General features: G+C 43.1%; 1 protein-coding gene across 1 annotated transcript in view; it reads left to right on the top strand.

Annotated features, from left to right (window-relative positions):
- Positions 1-17,139, top strand: part of LOC128303336 (CD166 antigen-like) — a 137,548-nt gene extending 120,409 nt beyond the window's left edge. Inside the window, exons 9-17 of the mRNA XM_053040262.1 lie at positions 2,434-2,564; positions 3,026-3,185; positions 3,742-4,035; positions 4,184-4,325; positions 6,535-6,734; positions 6,881-7,080; positions 13,661-13,841; positions 13,960-14,021; positions 16,642-17,139. Of these exons, the coding sequence (XP_052896222.1) occupies positions 2,434-2,564; positions 3,026-3,185; positions 3,742-4,035; positions 4,184-4,325; positions 6,535-6,734; positions 6,881-7,080; positions 13,661-13,841; positions 13,960-14,021; positions 16,642-17,139 (1,868 nt within the window). The remainder of the gene's footprint in view (positions 1-2,433; positions 2,565-3,025; positions 3,186-3,741; positions 4,036-4,183; positions 4,326-6,534; positions 6,735-6,880; positions 7,081-13,660; positions 13,842-13,959; positions 14,022-16,641) is intronic.
- Positions 17,140-20,670: the final 3,531 nt, after the last annotated feature.

The following is a 20,670-nucleotide window of genomic DNA, read 5'->3' as shown; positions in this document are numbered from 1 at the left end:
TATACACACCTTTTCCCGTTCTGGAAACTTTTTAATCCCAAAGACAAGTTACTGGTAAAATCTACTTCTCCAGCGCTGCTTACTGGCTAAATGGTTCGTTAATCTTCTGTCTCATCGTCACCCATGTACATCGTCGTCCGCTTGGGAATGGATGATCGGGAAACAATCCCGAAAGCAACATACCACACATGCTACACTGCTACGTGGTACTGCACTGATGCACTTTAAATATTCGATTTTCCGGTCCATTCGTTCTATCCTCAACCTGGCACCAACTTGGTCCACCGAAAGCGGCACCAGCTGGTACAGGAAACAAATGCCGTTCTGGTTGCCTAGCAGAAACACATAGACAGACAGTAAAGTTTTTCACCCGGGTAAGACGAAAAAAAAGTGCACCGTTGAAAAAAGAGGATTGAGAGTTTTTCGCTTCATCCCGAATTTCTTTTCCTTCCTTCTCGCTGCTCGTAGTTACCGAAAGTGTTACCTTCCGAAGTTAAGATACCGCAGCGGGTACCCAGCCGGCTCGGAAAACGTTTTCGGAACGCTCTGGTGAAATCTTGTGCACATCGCGTTCGCACGACAAGCTTAGCACCAAATCCAATCGATTAACCCAAATGCAAGATTTTATTTATGATATTAGTGCAGAGTGCTGAATTTTTCATCCTTCTTCCTTCTTTGAGCTGAGCCCCGGTGGCTGTCGGCCCTATGCCGGGTGGAATGGTCGGAATCGATAACGATGCCCCGTACCCGTGCAAGCAAATTCCTTACATACGAAGCAAGATCGAAGGGATGATTTTTCTCCTCGATCGCCCCTAACGCGTTCGGTAAAGATTCGCAGTCGCACAGTGCGGAAGGGAGCGAGCTTGCGAGGAACGAAAATGGACAAACTACGTTAGCAGGAAAGTGCATTACCGACCACTAACAGTTGCTTTTCCCCCGCCGGAAAGCCTGGCAAGTGCAAGGTGGGATATGTTTTTCATTGAGCAATCCCGTTTTTAGACACAGTTGCGAAGAAAGCAGGCAGCAGGTTGTTCACACCTTTACGGACACAAGATGGGTGAGTCGGTACACATACGATGTAGGAGATAAATTGCAAATGGAAGTAGTACAATCAAGCGTAAGTAGGGTTTAGATAGAAATTTAAATTAAGCAAGTAAATGACGTCAATATTTACGGGAGCATGTTGGAGATACTCTTCAAATTTTATATTAATACACTTTTATCATTATCGTATTGATTAATTTATTAAAACTCTTTGTAAGTAATACAAAAAAAAAATCACAGCACAAAATAGCTCCCAGCGCTTGTAATCCAGTTCGTATCACCAATAATTGCAATTAATCTATCACATTACATCCCTAGCGTCAACAAAGTTCATAAAACCTTTGATATTATCTCAGCAATTTATGCCGCTGCCAAACAAATCCTCGTTTAAAGTTCGAAGTCGTGTGTTTATTGAAGGGAGAAAACAATTCCAAAAAGAACGGGTCCCCATAACCCTGACAGACAAAGAATCTTCGTTCCGTGCCAACATTTTCTCCGGGAGCAAAATAGATCCTTAATCTACTTAATATCTTGATTACAATGGAGTTACAAATTTTTCGCCTTACTGAAAGCAAAAGGCTCAAACGAGTTAATAGCATTATATTCTACCAACCTTCGCGCCCGGTCCGTTTCACTTTGCGGGCGATATAACCCCCCGCAGAACTGGACCAGACCCACATGCCGGAGGAAGGGCACGGCTACATCCCTCCCAATCCGCAAACGCAAAAAGACCATCCGACGGCAAAACTGTCTCAAGAACTTTGCACCGATCCGGGCACGTACCGGTTTCGTATGTCGGGTGTGCATGTCCCATCCCTTGCAGCGTGCTTGGGGGAAAGGTTCTGGTTGAGGCAAAACCAATGAAATTCTGGTTTATCGATTTGCCGGTCCCGGTGCCCCCTCCCTCCACCCACGAGCCGTTAAGGAAGAAGAAAAAACGAAAAAGATTAGCCCGAATGATTTATCTCTTTTGCGTCACGCTATTGTTAAGCAAAGTGATCCGAGCGGGAGGTGTTTGGTGCAGTGAGGCCAATAGGGAATGTGACATCGGGAAACGGATGTCCCAGAATGTTGCCAACACTCGGTGTGCCGAACCGAAAAAACCACGCACGCCCACCCACACCCACACACACGCTTACGAGAAACACCATTTTGACCATTGTGTCCAAATTTGGATCGTACGTTTTTTTTTTTTATTTTTCCTTTCGTTACCATCTTGTCGCTCAGCCGGGTCTCTCTCGTTCCCTTTCGAACGGGACACACACAAAAAACAACGGTTCCTTCGTCCTTCTAACCAGAAGACTACTATTCTTTCTCTCTTTTTCTCTCACTCTCTCTTCACACAATTCCAAAACGATGCATTCAATCTTTCTAATCTGGCGAGTTCAGATCCTCCGATTGTGTCGCTGCGGCTCGGTTCCACACTATCGGCGGATGACATCAAGGAGGGGGACGATGTTTACTTCGAGTGTCACGTTCAAGCGAATCCTCCGTGGAGAAAATTACACTGGCTACACGACGTAAGTGTTATTTATGGTCAATTCTTTCCGTTTCCGCTCTCATCCCCCCCCAACCCACCCAGGATGGACATCCGTCCGGGAAACTCTCAGTAGGCGAAGTACCGGCGTGTTTTGAGCGGTAAAAGCGATTGGACCATGGACGAATTGCTCGTCGGCGTATCGTTGTGCATCAAATTCCGCCGATCGCGTACATCCCCCTGGGATGCAATTGGGTCGTAAAAGATGTTTCAATTCCGCTGAGCAGCCGGTATAATGCAATCCTGGTGACCCAAAAACCGCACACCTTCGATTTAATACATACTAAAGCAGTAACTTATCCACACCCGGTCCACATTTTCTCACCCTTCAATCAGCAACGAAGGAGGAGATGGTTTTTGGTTTTTTAATCGCAGTAGCACCTTTCTTCTTTAAATTTCAAAAAGCTAACGCTTTGCTGTACATTGTGTGTGTTTGTTTTGCAGGGTGTTATGATCACTCACAATGCCTCCGCCCGGGTGATACGATCCAATCAGAGCCTTGTGCTGCAAAAGGTTACCCGCAACTCGTCCGGAAATTACTCGTGCAGTGCAATCAATGCGGAGGGTGAAACAGTCAGCAATCAGCTAGCGTTACGGGTGAAGTGTAAGTACATCCTTGCTACCATGGCAACCTATGAAAGCTCACCCATTACACAGCATATATGCTTTTAACAGCAATAATAAATTCTTTGCAGTTGGTAAAGATGTTTAAAATTAAAAGTACTTTTTTTTAAATATTGAAGAGTATAGTATTTGATATAATTTTATTTTATTTTTTTCGTTAAAATCGACTTATTTTACCACGTAGCCGGATAGTTAGTCCTTACTACATTTCTTAAACAGTTACTTAAACTTTATTACTTAATTTAAATAATTAATTTGATATAATTCTATAGTACATAAATCACCTACATTGCTATTGAAACATCAACAAACAGCATGGTGAAAAGCGCGAATGGTGAAAGTAAATAGCGCAGTAAATAAACTCGGAATCAAATCAATGCACCAAAATCAATTAAAAGCGAAACGATTTGTAACAGCACAGAAACAATAATCCTTCTGCACTGCACTTCTAGCACAAAACCGGAACCTGCAAAAACCTCATCGACATGGTTGGATAAAACATTTCCACACCTTTGTTTTTTTTTTGCTCTTTGCAGATGCACCGGTATGTGCTACCGATCGGATTATCATCGTCGGTGCATTCCGGAGCGAATCACTGCAAATACCGTGCGAGGTGCATGCCGATCCACCGCCCCGGCAATTCAATTGGAAGTTTAACAATTCCGGCGAAACGCTCAAGATTGGCAAGGAGCGCTACGTCAAGAATGGTTCCGTCAGTCTGCTCAGCTACATGCCGGTGAGCGATCAGGACTACGGGACGCTTACGTGCTGGGGTCAGAACGAGGTCGGCACGCAAGATTGGCCCTGTTTCTTTCAAGTCGTACTGGCAGGTAAGTTTCCCAGGCTCCCGGCTGTCACGTCCATTTTATTGTACTTCGATTGTGTAAATAAACGAATTTTCGTTAATGTTGACACATTCTCCCGGATTTTCCAACCTGTTTGCTACTCTCCCTTCCCCCCCCCCTCTTCCATTGCCAGGACTTCCGTCGACGGTGAAAAACTGCTCGATAAACAATCAAACGCAGCATTCGGTTGAAGTGCAGTGTCTGCCCGGGTACGATGGTGGTTTGCCGCAAATTTTCATCCTCGAAGTGATTTCCAGCCGGACCGGTCGTGTGCGGTAAGTAGTGCTCTGTGCTACCATTCTTCCGCCGGGAGTGTTGCACATTGTCTGTTGCACTTACACGAGTGCAGCGGCACCGCAATCGAATTCGTCTGAGTGTGTGCTTGAAGTGCAATTCGAACTACTCACGTGCATGTGTGTTTGACAATCAATCCCTCCCGATGGTGTCGCACCACCCGATGATGCGTCACTTCCAATTCCGTTGCATGCACCGGGACAAACACAAATCACTTCCACTTTCGGTGTAACATTGCGCTGCTTCTGTTGGGTGTTGCATTACTTTACCAGCTGCCAACAATAGGAAACACTCCATCATTATCTTCCCCGTCGCAGGGTCGTGCAGTCCAACCCTCACACTCGCTGCCATCCTCATGTTTGTGTGTGTGTGCGTGTTTTACCAAGCGCGGAAATCACGTTCAACCGACAAATGTTCAAAGAGAAGGAAACCTTACACCGGTTCCAGCACTGCTGATACCGGGTGAGAAATTGCAAATACCTATACGGTAAAATGAAAACCCCAGTGCAACCCACAAGATGCTGCAACACCAAACAAGCGCTCTTCAGAAAACATCGGCATTCCATATGTCAGACACCAAACAAGCCACGATGGGTATGGTTATTGTCGGCAACAGAATGCATCTTGCCAAGGTGAAGCATTACAATGGAATGTTTTTTTTTTATTTGTTCTCGTTCCCGTTTTCTGTTGCACCTCAGTATTTGCTGGGGATGCAATCAATTGTTGTTGGTCAATTACAAAGGTTTGCAAACTAATGCTCCTGATTCGAGGAATATTTTAAAAATAGTATGGGAAAGCATTACTGGCAGTATGACTGGAAAACACCATGTAATACAAATGGTGAAAATCATAATATTCAACGCAATGATGGCAAGTTATAGCTACAAGCATATTAGTCTAGTTGATGTGGTAATGCTCCAAAACTGCAAAATAATTAGTATTGGTATGGAACCTAGACATGTCCCAGAAATCTACAATTTAAAAACAATGGACTAAACATGATGCGTTTACAGGCAGTCCCCGAGATACGCAGTTTTAAAAAAATTGACAACTGAAATACTATTCTGTATTGTTTGAATTTGAATTGTGTGAAAAATTGAAAATACTATTCTGTGTAATATAAAACTTTTGTTCTTACTTTATTTTAATATATTCTTTGTAAAAATCACCTGATTTGCTGAATAAATGAAGTGCACAGAAGGCATTCGACTCTGTGACCTTGAATCATAAACGAAATTGCACCAGGATTCGACTTACACGGAAATTCGAGTTACGCGGATTTTTCCCGGATTATAGTAGTCCGCTATAATACCGTATCTTGAAGACTGCGTAAATTTTTATCTACTTTATTCCTTGGACATTACAATTCATTTGAAAACAAGGAATGGAATGTAGGAAAGTATCAAATGTTTATATAATCACTTTAAAGATTTTGGCCTTAACAAACCCCAAAAAGAGTGGGTGTCTTTATGCTTATTTTCACCAATTTACTGCAATATCCTATAACCTCAGACATAGGTAACTTTAATCTTTAATAACTTTAGTAACTTGGGTGCTTTACTTGTGTTACTAAAGTAATTTAGTAAAATGTAAAGCACAATGACTACAATTATAAGTTACCTGCTCTAGACGGTAGGCACAGGAATTTAAATATATACAAATATTTCAAAATTTTGCAACAAAACAAATTGAAACTATTTGTGTTCCAGTTAGAATGAAAAGCTTCAAACAATCCACCTTACAATGTTTGAACATCTTTCGAATTATTTACCTTTTCTTAAATTCGAAATTCAATATTCCGATAACATATTGCAAAACTAACGGCCCACTTGCCGCGAACAACCGTGAACAACAGAAACAAATTGACCCAACTGTTACCTTGGTTGGCTTTGTTATTTCTGCACCGACATTATGCGAGATAATGTCGAAATCGTGACTGCGATAAACATCCGCCTGCACAATAAACTGCACAATCGTCAACCCAGTCGACAAACTGTTACACGATGCCGCGTGATTGCCGCCGTAAGTGTTAGTTCCGACCGGGCGCACATCGATTGCACTCGATAATCGGTCGGAGTATCATTAAACCAAGTGCGACACCACCTGTCAACTGATACATCCGGTGGGGGTGGGTGAGGGTCGGTGCCACTTTTCCGGTTTTAACCCGCATTTCCACGCAATCCATTGCAGGTACAACGTTACCAACCCGGACGAACCGTACTTTCTGGTGGAATCGCTCGAGAATCTGATTCATTACGGCGGTGCGTATGACGACATCGGCGACGACAACCCCCTGAAAGCCATCATTTACGCCGTCAATCAGAAGGGCCGCAGCCAGGGCATAGTGGTGAAGGATTTCTACCTGGAGAGCAGTGTGGAAAATCGCGCCGGTAGGTACCCACTTCAAGGTAGCGAAAATGATTTCCCCCTTTTACAGCGAACACACGCGCCCGGTAACTCACACGTGACTCATGCTTTCTTTTCTTGCATCCCTTTCCCTTTCACCATTTCACACACTCGACACATTGCGCGACAGTGCTAACGAGCAACTCGCTTGATAGTATCTCACCGATCCTGTTCGGGGTACTGCTGACGCTGCTGGTGCTCTGTTTCGTTATCTTCGTCCGTGTGTACTACATCAAAGCGACCGCCACCAGCACCACCATCACGAACGTTAGTAATGACTTAGTTAGTAATTCAAAGCAAGGCAACAACAAACAGGACAACCTAGCCAAGGTGAGTAAAGCAGCAAAATGGCGGATGCATTACCTTTCGCTGGTGACGGGGGGAGGAGGTTCAGAATTTTTCCTGTGCACGATTGAATCTAGCAACCATTGCCAGTACGAAATGTGGCAAATATTTACCAAAGTACACAATGCCGATGAAAGGCACATCGAGTAGAGTTTCAAAATGGTCTCGTTTTTCTTCAATGCTATCGGATGTTGCGCAAAATGATTGAAGCGTCAGCGGAGCATAAACCTGCTTCGAGTTCTATTTTTTTTTGTGTTGTTTAGAATTAGTAGCAATGACGGTTCTAAGAGTGTTGAGAAATTTATCAGTAATTTTTTAATGAAAAAAAACATGCCATGTCTTATATGCTTCAATTTGGCACTGTCCCTAAAGCCATACTAGCCCAGAGTTTGTATCATTAGGTAGACAAAATCATTACCCCTAGAACTAGAACTTGTCAATCAACCACCCTGTACGGCAACGGCAACAATCACCCACTGGTTTGTTTTCCGTTCCAGTTGCACAGCGCAGCTACAAAACAATGAGATCGTATGTAAAACATCAAACAGTGATTTCACGATACGATTTTTCTTGCCAGCTTGCCAGAAACGAAACGGAAACTGGAACTGTTGGTTTCGGGCTTCGCACACTTCATTCCTTCCTTACGAGAATCCTCACACCTACCGCTACCACGGCACTAAATTCGTGTGATTGTGTCATTTCCTATCTTGTTTTTCACATCTTCGAAACCATCCCGACCAAACCGACAAAGGAGGCGGCGGCGAGAGGTTGGGAAAAAGCAAGTCACAGAATAACATGAAACCCGATCCAAACAAAGGACAGCCATGAGTGATTGTGTGTGTGTGTGTTGCTACCTGCATCAGCACCATCAGGCATGTAATATGACTGCTACAAAAGCTACTAGCTTTACGTGTTTTTGTCCTATCTCAAAACCGTACCGCTCGCTTCGCAAAGCGTCTTTCATTGGCATCCGCATCGAGGCGATGGGAAAATGATTTCCCTTCTATTGTGGACAGAACAGGGGCCCAAAGAGGGGGGTTAGAACAGAAGGAATTGTCACAACAGCAAAATCAAACAACGGCAGCGTTCGATACGATGTGATGCGTTAGATATCTCCGATAGCCGTGTATCGTATCTTCCAATCATTACAGCTGAGTAATGATACCGTAGGATGAATAATTGAAAAAAAAGAAAAATATCGAACTGACGTGGACTGACTTTAAGAGTCCATTTCAACAATTTTTCAAGCCTTGAGAGTGCTTTTCTCTCACGAATTTGTTGCTTAACGATGGTAACGAGAAAGATTTTAATTTTTCTACTAACTTTCTGTAAGTTTCGGTTATCAATACACGATCTTATACGTATCGTCCATGACTTTGGACTTGTATTGAAGTTGTAGACGCCTTCGATAAACGGGACACCTAACAGAACTGCTTGGGAAATCTGTCCTATAACAGCTGGTAATTATTGATGTTGATGTCGATCATCTCACTAAGATCTCTCCCGGCGTTTTTCGCCATCTGCTTAGTGCTCTGATAAGTTTCTGATTTACTGAAGTGCCACCAACCAATGAGGTCTAAGCCATGTTCCGCGAACGTGCGCGATCTTTGATCTGAATTAACTACAAAAAGCTGGTCCTCAATGTTTTCAACTCCAAGTTTCAGAAGGCTTTTCGCTTGCACGACGTTGACAGGCGAACTTATCTTGTTCGTTATTCAATAACTTGTTTTAGTTAACTTAAGTCAATCAGATGGGAATGATCAGATTAAAGATCATTTTTTCTGTAAAAGAATTATCTTTAGTGGTTTCTAAGAATGGCTGAAATTAAATAAATGTTCCTTGAAGATCATTGGATAGAATAAGTTGTGTAGTGAGATGATCCACTATAATTCTGGGACTAAGAAATAATTTAATAAATATTTAACATTAAATAAATAAGTCTTTAAACTTTAAACTTTAAACATTAAACAATTTCTAATGATACTTGTATGAAAAAGGTAGAAAATTAAACAAAACAAACATATTTCAACAGAATGAAACAACACCCCAAATCGATATCAAATAACTGTATGTGATTAGAGAACAATGCAAATGGAAGAAAATACTACAATGTACATAAATATAATCATTTCAATTAGAACAACATTTAAATAGCGCAATGAGTCGCTTGAAATTGTTATGGCTAAACGCCTCAATCGAAAGTAACGATCGAAACGATAAAACGTCCATCCATGGCAATGGCGAATAATGAAACACACACACCCCCACCAGGCTCCCAGGGATTCCAGCGTGCCCCGATGTTTGCATACAACGCACGGTGCGCTGCGGTATGTTTTTCGCAAATCCTTCGCAATTGCATCGCGTCTCGCACAACTGCACTGGCTCGAGATAATGCACTTCCGTTGAATGGCAATTGGTCGGACGCGAGTGGAGCGGGAATCGTTCCCGCCCCCTCCCCCTTATTGCACCTTTTCCCCCCCCTGATCAGCGGATCATTCATTCGTGCACAGTGCCAGTGCATATTGTGTTGCCATTTCAAGGAAGAAGAAAACGAAAGCACCAAAAGTCATGGTTGGAAAAATAAAACCAAACCTGTTTAGCCGTTTAATGTGGGCAACGGGTCGGATGGAACGGCCGGGTTTCCCGGTACCTACGCCGGAAGAACATCCGCCGAACAAACGATCGAGAATTAGTGATGGTGGTGTGTTACGTGTTTTCTTCGGTCCGTACCGCTGTACACGCGTTCGCTTTCCGCGCACGAGTTTGTAACGAACCGTTAGTGCAGTCTGGTTCTTAATTGGATGAGAAACAATTTTTCATCTTTCTACACAATGTACCACCGCCGGGCGGTGTAGCTGGGGTGCCGTGTTGCACTGCAACCGTTGCTGCAGCAGGCAGCCCGCAAAACCCGGATACCGGAGCCTGATTTCTTCTACCTCCCCACACCCCTCAACCAGGCAGCCATTGTTCCGGGACGGGCGGGCGGGCGGTGTGGGGTTAAACTTTCTCGAACGTTGCCTGGGTGGGTTGCCGGAAGGCAACTGCTTGTCTCCGTTCCCCCAAACCGAGCACTGCTCTTTAAAATTCTGACAAAACCGGCACCCATTGCTGCATTATCCCGGTGTGGAACAGCCATCACCCGGCGCCCGTTTGCAAGGTGTTGGGGTGAAAATTAGATTAAATGCAATTAAAATCCGCCGTCAAAGCGTTCGTCGCGCTGTACGCTCGTAATTTAGCCATTTCGGCATTGTTTCGCTAGCCATTAGCACCAGCGGGAGCACCACCACCACCACCAGCTCACACCGTCGTCTAGGAGCGGAACCACCCGGAAGGCAGCAGCTAGTAAAAGCTCTTCCTATCACTTTCACGCGCAGTTCTGTCTTTTACAGCTCAGCTTCGTTTTTTTTTGTTGCTCCGTTCGTGTGCTCGGGCGCCCTCTGTTTTCTTCATCGTAAATTTTGCTTGTTTGTGTGTGTGTGTGTGGTGGAGTTTTTTTTTCTTCTTTTTTTATCTGCTGCCCTTATCCACCAGATTCCATAGTTCCGTACTATTTTCCACCAACAGATTATGGTTTTTTGCGCTTAAAATTGGTCGTTCCACCGAGCGCCGAGCGTTGTGTGCTCCCCATTTATAAAGGGAACAGCAATCGTAAGCCCCGAAAACAACAAACCGGAAGAGCAGCACTGCTGGCACTAACTGCCCGGCGCTTTTCTCTTGCTTCTTTTTTTTTTTTCTTTTAAGCGAGACGTGGCTCAGGCTCACGCTTTAAACAAAAAGGCAGAAAAAAAGCCATCTCAAAAATTCATTCCCACTGACCTCCACGCTCCGCTGGATGCTGGCACGGCTGGCCGCCAAATAGAACTGTGTGTCGCATGAATGTTGAAATGTGCGAATAAAGAAAAATCGCTTTTCCCGCCGCGTCTTGTTCCGGGGCGTAATTAAATCTTCGTTTTTCACTTTTTCCGGCTCCACCCCGGAGGGCACCATTTTATGTTACCGTCCCGGCCACAAAGTCGGTCGGGCAAAGAATAGCATAACGGCAGGGGGTGGGAGCAGCACCAGCAACAACAATGGCAGAAAACAAATTCCCGTGTTCCCTGGGACTGCTCCGGGAGTGAAAAGTGCTCACCCAGAACCGACCGGCACTGACCGGCACCGGCCGGAGTTCGATGTTTTATTTCTGTTTTATTATACACTTGAAGGACATGTTCGCCCGCGGATTTATTATGGCACGCTGATAATCAGAGTGCCACACGGATGGAGACGCCCGGTAGGGCCGGATGGAATGGACGTGCTGGAAGCGAAATTTTCCACAGCGCAGGGAGGAGGGGTTTTGCACCACCACCCACAAACCACGGCCACGACCCGACCCAACGACACGAACCGTTTTGTTTTTCGCGACGTTAATTCACGCTTCCTCCGCGCTTCCCATTATAATTGAATGATGTTTCGTTCATTAAACAATAGAAAGTACGTCTTGTGTGCGCGAGTTCCACCCGACACCCGTTTGGCAACGCAAACTCAGCCCGTCACCTTGTCACTCGTGTCACGGTGCGAGAAAGAAAAGCGAGACGGTACACACACACACACAAACAAAAAATCTGGCAAGATGTCAAAACTTCTTGACTTCGGCGAACGGGAGAAAGAAAGTGCTTTAAACCGAGGGCAAAATTGCAATTTAAATGTGGGCGCTTCCACTTTTCGGCAAAGGGAAGTAAAGCATAATGAGAATGAAATTGATTTTGCCTCACTATTATTCACACACATACACGACCGGAACACATCGTTCTAATTGGGGAAAGGCAGTTTTTTTATAATTCAAACGAAAATCATTGGCAAGACATAACACTGTTGTGTTGCTGGGTTGGGTGTGTTTTAAATTGATATTGTGTTTCTTTTTACTTCCTTTTGACTGTACGAAAACCAAAGAAAATTTGCTGTCTTCGCGTTTTTAGTGCAGGCGGTTAGAACTTAGAACTTTTCTAGTTTATGTTTACTGTGTTGAAGAAAATTATTTTCTCCAAAAATAGAAAAACAATATTTTAAAATTGACAACTGATCCACACCTTCCGGTTTATCAGATCGAATGGAGAGCCCCAAAACAATAGAATTACTCTTCGATGAAAAAGATAATGAGTCCCTCCATTAACCTTGGAAATAGCTTGAGAATCCGAACAATATTGACATTTATCTACAAACCAGACTTAGTGCGTTTTGTACAAGACTGTTTGGAATTATGAAAAGCCGATTAATTCAATACACCTCAAGACATTTTGTTATAACGCCAGTAGATCATTTGGACTGTTGATTCGCATAACCTGTAAATTCAACGACCTTCTGATGATGTCTGATACTTTTTTCTCGTACGTTCCATCCTTGAAGCTGATGTTGTCATTTGGAACCCGACTAGCCAATATGGCATCAATAGATTAGAACAGATTCAAAAATTCTTCTCGAATATTATATTTCGACGCCTTTTTCGGTAATTCCCTTCCCCGATCCCTTCTTACCCTTCTCGATGCCAAATACTAGGCTTAGAGTCCAAACCTTGGACACCTTGACTTCTTGGCGTAAAAAAATCCAAGCATGTTTTGTTGCCAGTCTCCTCCTTAGAGGGATTGACTCATCTGGCCCAGGTTTCCTGTTTATGTTCCTTCTCGCACCCTTCGTCCGACCCTGCACGGACAGAACGATTCCTTTGTTTGTTTGTTTCAGGAGCTTCAACGATGTCTTCGGCACTTTCGATTTTAATGTTTCTCTTGCTTCCTTTCGCTCTGCTCTCCTTCTTTCTTTCTCCTCCTAACAATCTTTTTTTTTCTTTCTTTTATGTTTTGCCTTTCTTTCTTTTACTTTCCCTTCTTTTTTACTCTCTTTTGTTTCTTCATTGTTACATTCCTTCTTTCCTGTTTTTTAATCTTTTTCCTTTCACGGGATTCCTTACTTCATTGTTCAGTCAGTTTACCTTAAGTTCGTATAGATTTAAGTTATTATATAAATTATTAAACCCTTGAGGCACACAAAAAATGACATATGAAATTAAATGAAATAATTTTGGAACCCCTTGAGGGTCCGAGGGGTTGGTCTGGATCCGATCCGATCGTGTGAAGACCACCGGGCTGTCCCAAAATATTATTAAAACTTAGTGAATTAAATTTCCATCATTCGCGCTCTATGAATTGACCATTTTTCATTTTCCTCCAAGCGCAGCATTTTCATTCTCACATGTTTCATAAACCTCTTCCGAAAGCGGTAAAGAGAGAGAGAGAAAGAAAAAAAGACGTTCGCTCAATAAGATTAATTAGTCGATTGTTTGGCGGTGGTAATCTGCTGGAAAATCGACTACAATGGTTGGAAACGATTTGTTTTAGGGTGTTCTTTCGGGCCATACTTTACGTCCTGCTAATTCCCATTGTTACTTGCACTATTTAAACGCGATTTTTCATCCATGTTTTTTGTTGTTTTTTTCCCCTTTTATTCACTACTAAACGCAATCCTTTGTGCTGGTTGAATTGCATAATATTTCATCAACACTGGCCCGACCCGACCCGACTCTGGACGGAAACAGAAGTCTACCAAACAAAGCCCCCGCTGGCAGCAGGGTAACACGGCCGGCAGTGGTACCGGCTACGGTGGAACCGGAACCGGATGTGGACTGATCGTCGATGGACGATCGCGGGACGAAAAGCTGGGCGCACCGGATGGGATGGAGGATGAGCGGGACCCGGACGTGATACCAGCGCAGTTCGGTAAGGCTCAATTAAAACAAATTTATTTCAATCAAGCTGCGGCAATGGTTTACTTGCTTTTGTACGAAGGTTACTTTCCGTCATGGTATTTCATTCGTTCCTTCTACTCTACTTGCAGCAGTGTCGAACGATCCGGAAAGCGTTAGCTTCAACTCCTCTAAGTGGCCAAACGGGAACTTTGTAAGTATCGCAGCGCGGAAAAGCATTTTCCCACCCACTTTATTCCTGGAACTGTAATTGATTTTCCACTCCGCCGTGGCACTCGGGGGTGGGCAAAGTTTTACCTTTCATCAATAGTGTAGCATCGATCGTGGGAAGGGCTCAACTTTTTCATGCCCGGCACAATGTAACCGATCGCGAAACTTCCTGAAGAGTGATACAATAAGTGTCACACTATTTAATCAAATAAACGACAAAACGACTTTTCCTGAGTGTTGTTGGTTGGTTGCGTTCTAAAACATGCACATAAGCAGCCATAAACATTGTAACCTATAAGCCTCCAATAGACACCATTAGACGCAAGTTGATGTTGTAACTGATATCACCACAGGAGGGTGTTGTTCGCTCCATCTATCCTTTCGCGTTTTTGATTCACTGCACATCAACTCATGTCATTATTCGGAGCCGCTGTAAAAGCTCCATCGCATTGCAGCAATTTGCCACACTACAATAAGCCATCGTCGTCGGGGTTTCTCTTTGCATGACGAGCATTTTAAAGCATCAAACTTCGAATAATGCACAATATTTTCTCGAAGACACCCTCTACGACCGTTGTTCCTGATGCTGCTTGCTAACTTGCTGACAAAAGCGATAAAAGTGTCTTGCTGAGTGCTTTGCATGCCGTCTCGATTTCACGTATTAATAATACATTGCTGAAATTCGTTTTCCGTCCGCCCGTCCACATCCGGGGCCCACCGTCATCCGGCACCGTGCACAGACAAACGATTCCGAGGTTCAAATATTTCTTTGCTATCACTGGTCCGGTTCCAGCGTCCTGTCCTGTTCCGCTGCGGGTGATCGTGTCGAACGACGTGTTCGAACCATTTTCGTACCACCGGCAGTTGGCGCGCCCAATGGAGAAGCCTTTTCCCGCCGGCGGGAAATGGGCAATAGCCGTGTACGTATCGATGCTGTACATGCTAAGATTGTCCACACAACAACTGAACAGCATAGTCGTTGTCGATAACAACGTAAGCCTTACCGAACACGACGAACATGGCCTTTCGAATGGAGTGAACCGCTCACGGAAGGCTTCTTCCTGCTCCGTGCACTGAACACCGACACCCGTAGGAATGGCACACGCAAGGGCGAGAGTTGTGCCGGCGCTTGTTATTGTTGTTGTTAGATCCGTGAAACAACAACTGTAAACAGCACCCAGAAGTTCTTCAATTGCCCAAATCATCTAGGAAACCAAAACCCAACAACCCTCATCAACGCAAACCCTGGGCTGCCCTGCTGGTCGGCCCTGTTTTTTACGGCCAAATAATCGTGTCAAAATGTTCCACTCACCGAACCATACCGAACCGGGCAGCAATGCCGGTGGTCGTGCTCATTTTGCTGTTGTTTTTCTTTTCCGTTTTTCCCTCGAGCTACCCCCGAAAACCCCGTCCGTTTGCCATGGTTCGGTACATCCTGGGCTGGGTGGGACAGGAAGACTGATGGTGTCACTGGGTGTCAATTATCGTTTCATGTTCTCGACTCACCGCCTGGAACTAGTATTTTTTCCCCCCTCATTTCTTAATGCACCTTGTTAACAGCTTGTCGTTAGAATGGATGCTGTTGCTTATACTTGTGCCGAGTTTTTTTCCTCCTCCCGAGTGTCCTCCCGATTCACTGTCATAATGAAGTATTGTATCCTGGTTTTTGTGCAGCAGATGATGGAAGATGTCTTCGGGAGTCTTTTTGCTATTGTGTTGTTGATTTTTTGAGCAAATTAATTTTTATTTTCCTGTTTTTGGGTGCTTTGGTTTTATTAACACTAGAAGAACCAGGCTAGTCGTTTTGACTATTGATTTCATTATAATCAAATAAATTGTTTGGCAATAAATAATTCTACGTTGGTTGTTGTATAATTTTTAGAACCATAATTCTGTTATAAAATCTTCTAACATTTATTTAAATTTTACCAAAACCAGTACACACTCAGAAGTGCTTTTGCAAACACGCTTTTAGATGTTCGTATAAAATTGTAAAATCAAGTTTTGGTGAATATTTTTTTTTACCTTGGATGGAAAATTAATTTTAAATAAAAGCGTTGAATACGTTCATGTAAATTGAGTTATAATTATTAAAAAAATCTGACGAAAAACTTTAAGTCATTCGGTTCGGCAGGTATCTGAGACTAAATGTTGATAAGGATTTTTTCCAGCTACTCCTGAAATCTATTTTAGATTCGAGAAATTGAAATAAAAACTTCATTTTTTAACAAGCTTACTGTCCATCTTCCTTTTAAACAGCAGTTTTTAAGCAGTTTTAGTGTTACATTAAACACATCTAAGCAATTAAATTGCATTAAATTTTAGGTACAGTTGTAAACCCCTGTAAAATAGGATTTTATTAAGATCCCATTCAAATTACACCATCAATCAGTCCCATTACACAGCCATACGTCCAGCAAATGCTTGAGAACACCGGACCGGAACATAAATTCTCGCAGTTTTGCATATGAAAATTCCCCCGAGTGCACTGATTCTGCCAATGTTTGCCAATCTACGCGTTGGTTATTGTCGTAACAGAAAATTAATTACCAGATCAAAAATCAATTAAATAATCGCGTACCCGCTGTTCACTCTATTCGCAGTATGACAGATACCCGAACCATGACATACGACCATCGGAGCTGCTGATACCGTCCGCGGCGGGGACATTAGGTCCGACGACGGCGAATCAATTACACCCGAATGTTAATCAACCGGGTGATAGTATTAAATTAGGTCCGTACTACACGTCCGGCGGTCTATTGACTGGTGGCGGTGGCGTCACGGCGGGCGCTATCGGCAGCACGACCGGCACTCCTCTCGGAGGCACTTACCTCAGCCCGGCCGGGTCACATCCACTCGATAGCGGCGGTTTGGACGGTGTTGGTGGCGTTGGAGGTGCGCTAATGTACAGCGGCGGTAGCGGTGGTGGTGGTGGTGGTGGCAGTACTGGCCAAACACTAGTTGGCAGCCATCATCAATCAAGCCTGCTGCCGAACGGTGGCACCGGTACCGGAGTTAATCCTAACGATTATGACATCAATGTACATACCATCAAAAATATGCTAATGACGACTCGCGTGCCCGAAAGCTGCGTCTAGTTCGATTCCGAAACCGCAAAGAAGGCTGGCCCCTGTGCTCTGAAGAACGGCCGGGCAAGCACGACGTGCTGTAGGATAATGATGATGTTCGGTGATGTAGTATGAGCTTCCAGGAGAGCATTTTTCTTTTCCGTACGCTTCTTGCAGCTAGCGATCTCGGTACGAAAAACAACGAGCGGTGGTTAGAGAAGCGTTTCTGGTTAAATTTGTACGAAACAAGCATCAGTGTGGGAGAAAAGTTATATATTTAATTCAATAAACTAAACAAAAAATGGCTCTGACTGATTGACTTCCCTTCGAGACAGTTACTAGATAAATTCATTGTTCTGTTTTGATACCGTGTTATTGTATTATCATTTTTTTCATGAACAAACTATTCACTGTATCAACACCAATCTGTACGAAACTTAGCCACATTATTAACCTTTTAAAAAGTTTACAAACTATTATATTTTAATTGTTAGTAAATTAAATAATCATTAAAAGAATTTATAAAATCTATCATAGCTTCACGAGTTGGCAAAACAAACTTCAAAAGAAACTGCTGTTGGTCTTGTTTCAAGTAATCCTCTTTGGCACGGAAAATAATGAAGAAGGCATTGATATTATGAAAATAAAACTTGCTCTGTAACACACACCAACAAAAAGGGACAATTAAATAATAAACAACAGGAATACGAAGCATCACACACCGAAGGAACGGCAGAAGTTGAAACTTTTGTTTTTCATTGTTTTTTCGAACATTTAAAACCACGTCACAGGTTAATTAACTGCAACAAATGGAACGTTACATTTGTTGTTCAGAGAAATCATAAAGTCAATCAGAAGATGTTCCACGTACCCATACTGACACGAGCACAAACGTAAAAAAAGCATCAAACCGTAAACACTAGCAAGAAACAGTAAAGTGTGTAAAGTTGGTGTTTCTAATTAGCGAACTAAAGAGTAGACAAAACAGGACAAAAAACATTCGACACACCAGCCCCAGTTGTCCAATATTTGGACAGGAAACGGTGAGAATCACAAACAGTGTTACAAAAACTTATAACGACAGACAAACTTGGCAACGATTGTGGAGTTTGCATTGATTATTTTTGGCTTTTAAACATGAAACGAATCTAAGCGATCAACTCGTAACGATCTCAAAGGGACACTCCCTTGCAAGAAGAATATTTGGAAACAGCGACCGCGTTGTGTAATAGCGAAAAGAAAAAAAAAGCAAAGAAAAAAACATAAAAATCCAGAAACTAAACCATTGATGTTAACGTAAATGTAATAGAGTATATGGAACACCTTGGATAGGTAATCTGTTTTAAAAACTAGAAGCGGTGCGTACGATCCGTTACAGCAGAGTTACAGCGTGATTTCTCATGGAGGCGCATGGTCGCTCACACCGCATATAGGTAGCTCAATTGAATGATCACGACGGGGTGGATAGGTGCTATTACACCAGCAGCGAAATGCCTCAATAGCCGATTTCACCGTACCGTTTTTCGCGTAGTTTCATTTCACACCGTAACTCACACCCATTTCAAACAGTTGTGTGCCAATTATTAGTAAAAGTATCAGCAGCCCAACATATCACACCGTGAACTTATCGAATCGGTTTACTCCATGCATTGATCCATTGAACTTAGTACCAGTAATGTTATATTTTCATATCCCGCTCGTAGCTATTTACTGTCCTACATATCTCCAGTTTGGAGCATTTTTCAAACCGTCTGTTACCGCACGCGTCTGTGTGTGAGTGTGATGTATTGTTTCAGAGATAGAGTGCGATGGTATCGAAGGTTACCTAACGATCTAAGTGTACATAGGGATTTTTTTTTCCACTACCCACATATCCTGTAAATGAGACTCCGTTTTATGCTTCCTGCGATGGTTAAAAAAAACAAGGATGTAAATATGCGCGTAGTTAAGGAAAAACTTTACATGGTGTTTTAAAACAAAAATGCAAAACCTTTACATACACGTACATGATGGCAGATAGATGCAACCCCGCAAACTACTTGGTAGATTTTATAAGCCACCTGTTTCCCTGTTCCGACCTTTTTTTTTCTTTGTACCGATCCCGTTGACACAAAAAAAAACAGGCCACCAGACCAGAGAGTAGCAGATTTGTACATATTTTAATCGAAGAGGAAAACAAAACATCTAACAATTTACAATGTACGAAATTGGCAAAATGTTTGGACCCCCGCAAATGGTGTACTGTACAAACCGAAAGTGTGCAAAAATGTGTGCCCTGGAAGTGGAAATTTCAACTAATTTCTAGAAGAAGCGAAAAACAAAACAAAAAAAGTTAGTGGAAAACATTCGCTACACACAGTTTGGGTGTAACAATTCACATTGCGCCCCTCGGTTTTGTGCAAGGGGGTGGAAAAAAAAGAATGATAAATCATCGGAACTCATAAAACAATAAAGAACAAACAAAAAAATGCGTCGGAAGAGCAAAAATTGTAATGTTGTTGTGTACAAATAAGAGGAAGCAAGCAAAACATTATATGAAAAAAGAAAAGTCAAACATGGTCTGTAAGTTAGGGCGAAAACATAGCAGAGAGTTAGTTTAAACGGCAAAGAAACAAAAAAAAATAAAACAATAAACATCCAAAACGGTTTGGAAATAATAAAAGAAACAAAACAACCTGTGTTTAAAACTGTGCTGGATTTGTGGCTTTGTTTTTCTTTTTTGTTATATCTGTCCTACTAGTGCGAAATCTCATAAATTTAACTTTACCGTACACAACTGCTGCAGCTACCTGGGAATAGTCGTAATTTTAACGCAAAATGTTAATACGAAATCATGCGAGCAGAAAACTTGCGCCGCTGGAGCACAATTTAACGCTCGCCCAAGCATAAGACACCATCATTTTGTCGACTTTACACTAATCGTTCGGAAAATGTTTCCCTCCCTTCCGAAAAACACCGGTTGGCGTTGTCCACAGGCATGATGAATAATGGTTTGATCGTGGAAAATTTTTCTCCCCGGGCGAGTTGGAAAACTGACCACCATCAATGGCTCGCTTGGAGGTACACAGTATCCCCGGGTCCGTCCATGGGAACCGGACAATGTTGACTACCCGGTTTTCGCCACACCAGCCACGCAGCTAAACTGCAACGCTCATTGCAATAACAGCAGTTGGGTGGAAAAGTTTTTCCGCTTTCCGGCAGGATCTCACCACAGTCGGGAGTGTGTTGTTTCTTTGCCGTTTCAATGTTGCCCGCCGGCCTTCCCGTGGCATTATTCACACTCTCGCCAATGGTTGTAGTGCTTTTCTTACTTGCACACGTATTTAATTATTACAAAAACCCACATACATGGCTTTCCTAATGGGGCGATGCATGTGCCGACCGGGACCGGCCGAGGGGCTGAGTTTTACAATTATGCATGTTTGCGTATGTGCGGTTCTATTTGTTTGAGTACCGTTACTTTACCTGTTTGATTGTGGTCGGTCGATGGTTGAGCTTTCTGTTTAATTGTTTTGGCCGCACAGTACTTACACGCGTAAGCCCTATTTGTGTGTACCGAAT

The sequence above is a fragment of the Anopheles moucheti genome, chromosome 3 (assembly GCF_943734755.1).
Source record: "Anopheles moucheti chromosome 3, idAnoMoucSN_F20_07, whole genome shotgun sequence".
Lineage (NCBI taxonomy): Eukaryota > Metazoa > Arthropoda > Insecta > Diptera > Culicidae > Anopheles > Anopheles moucheti.
This window is presented reverse-complemented; position numbering and strand designations above follow the sequence as displayed.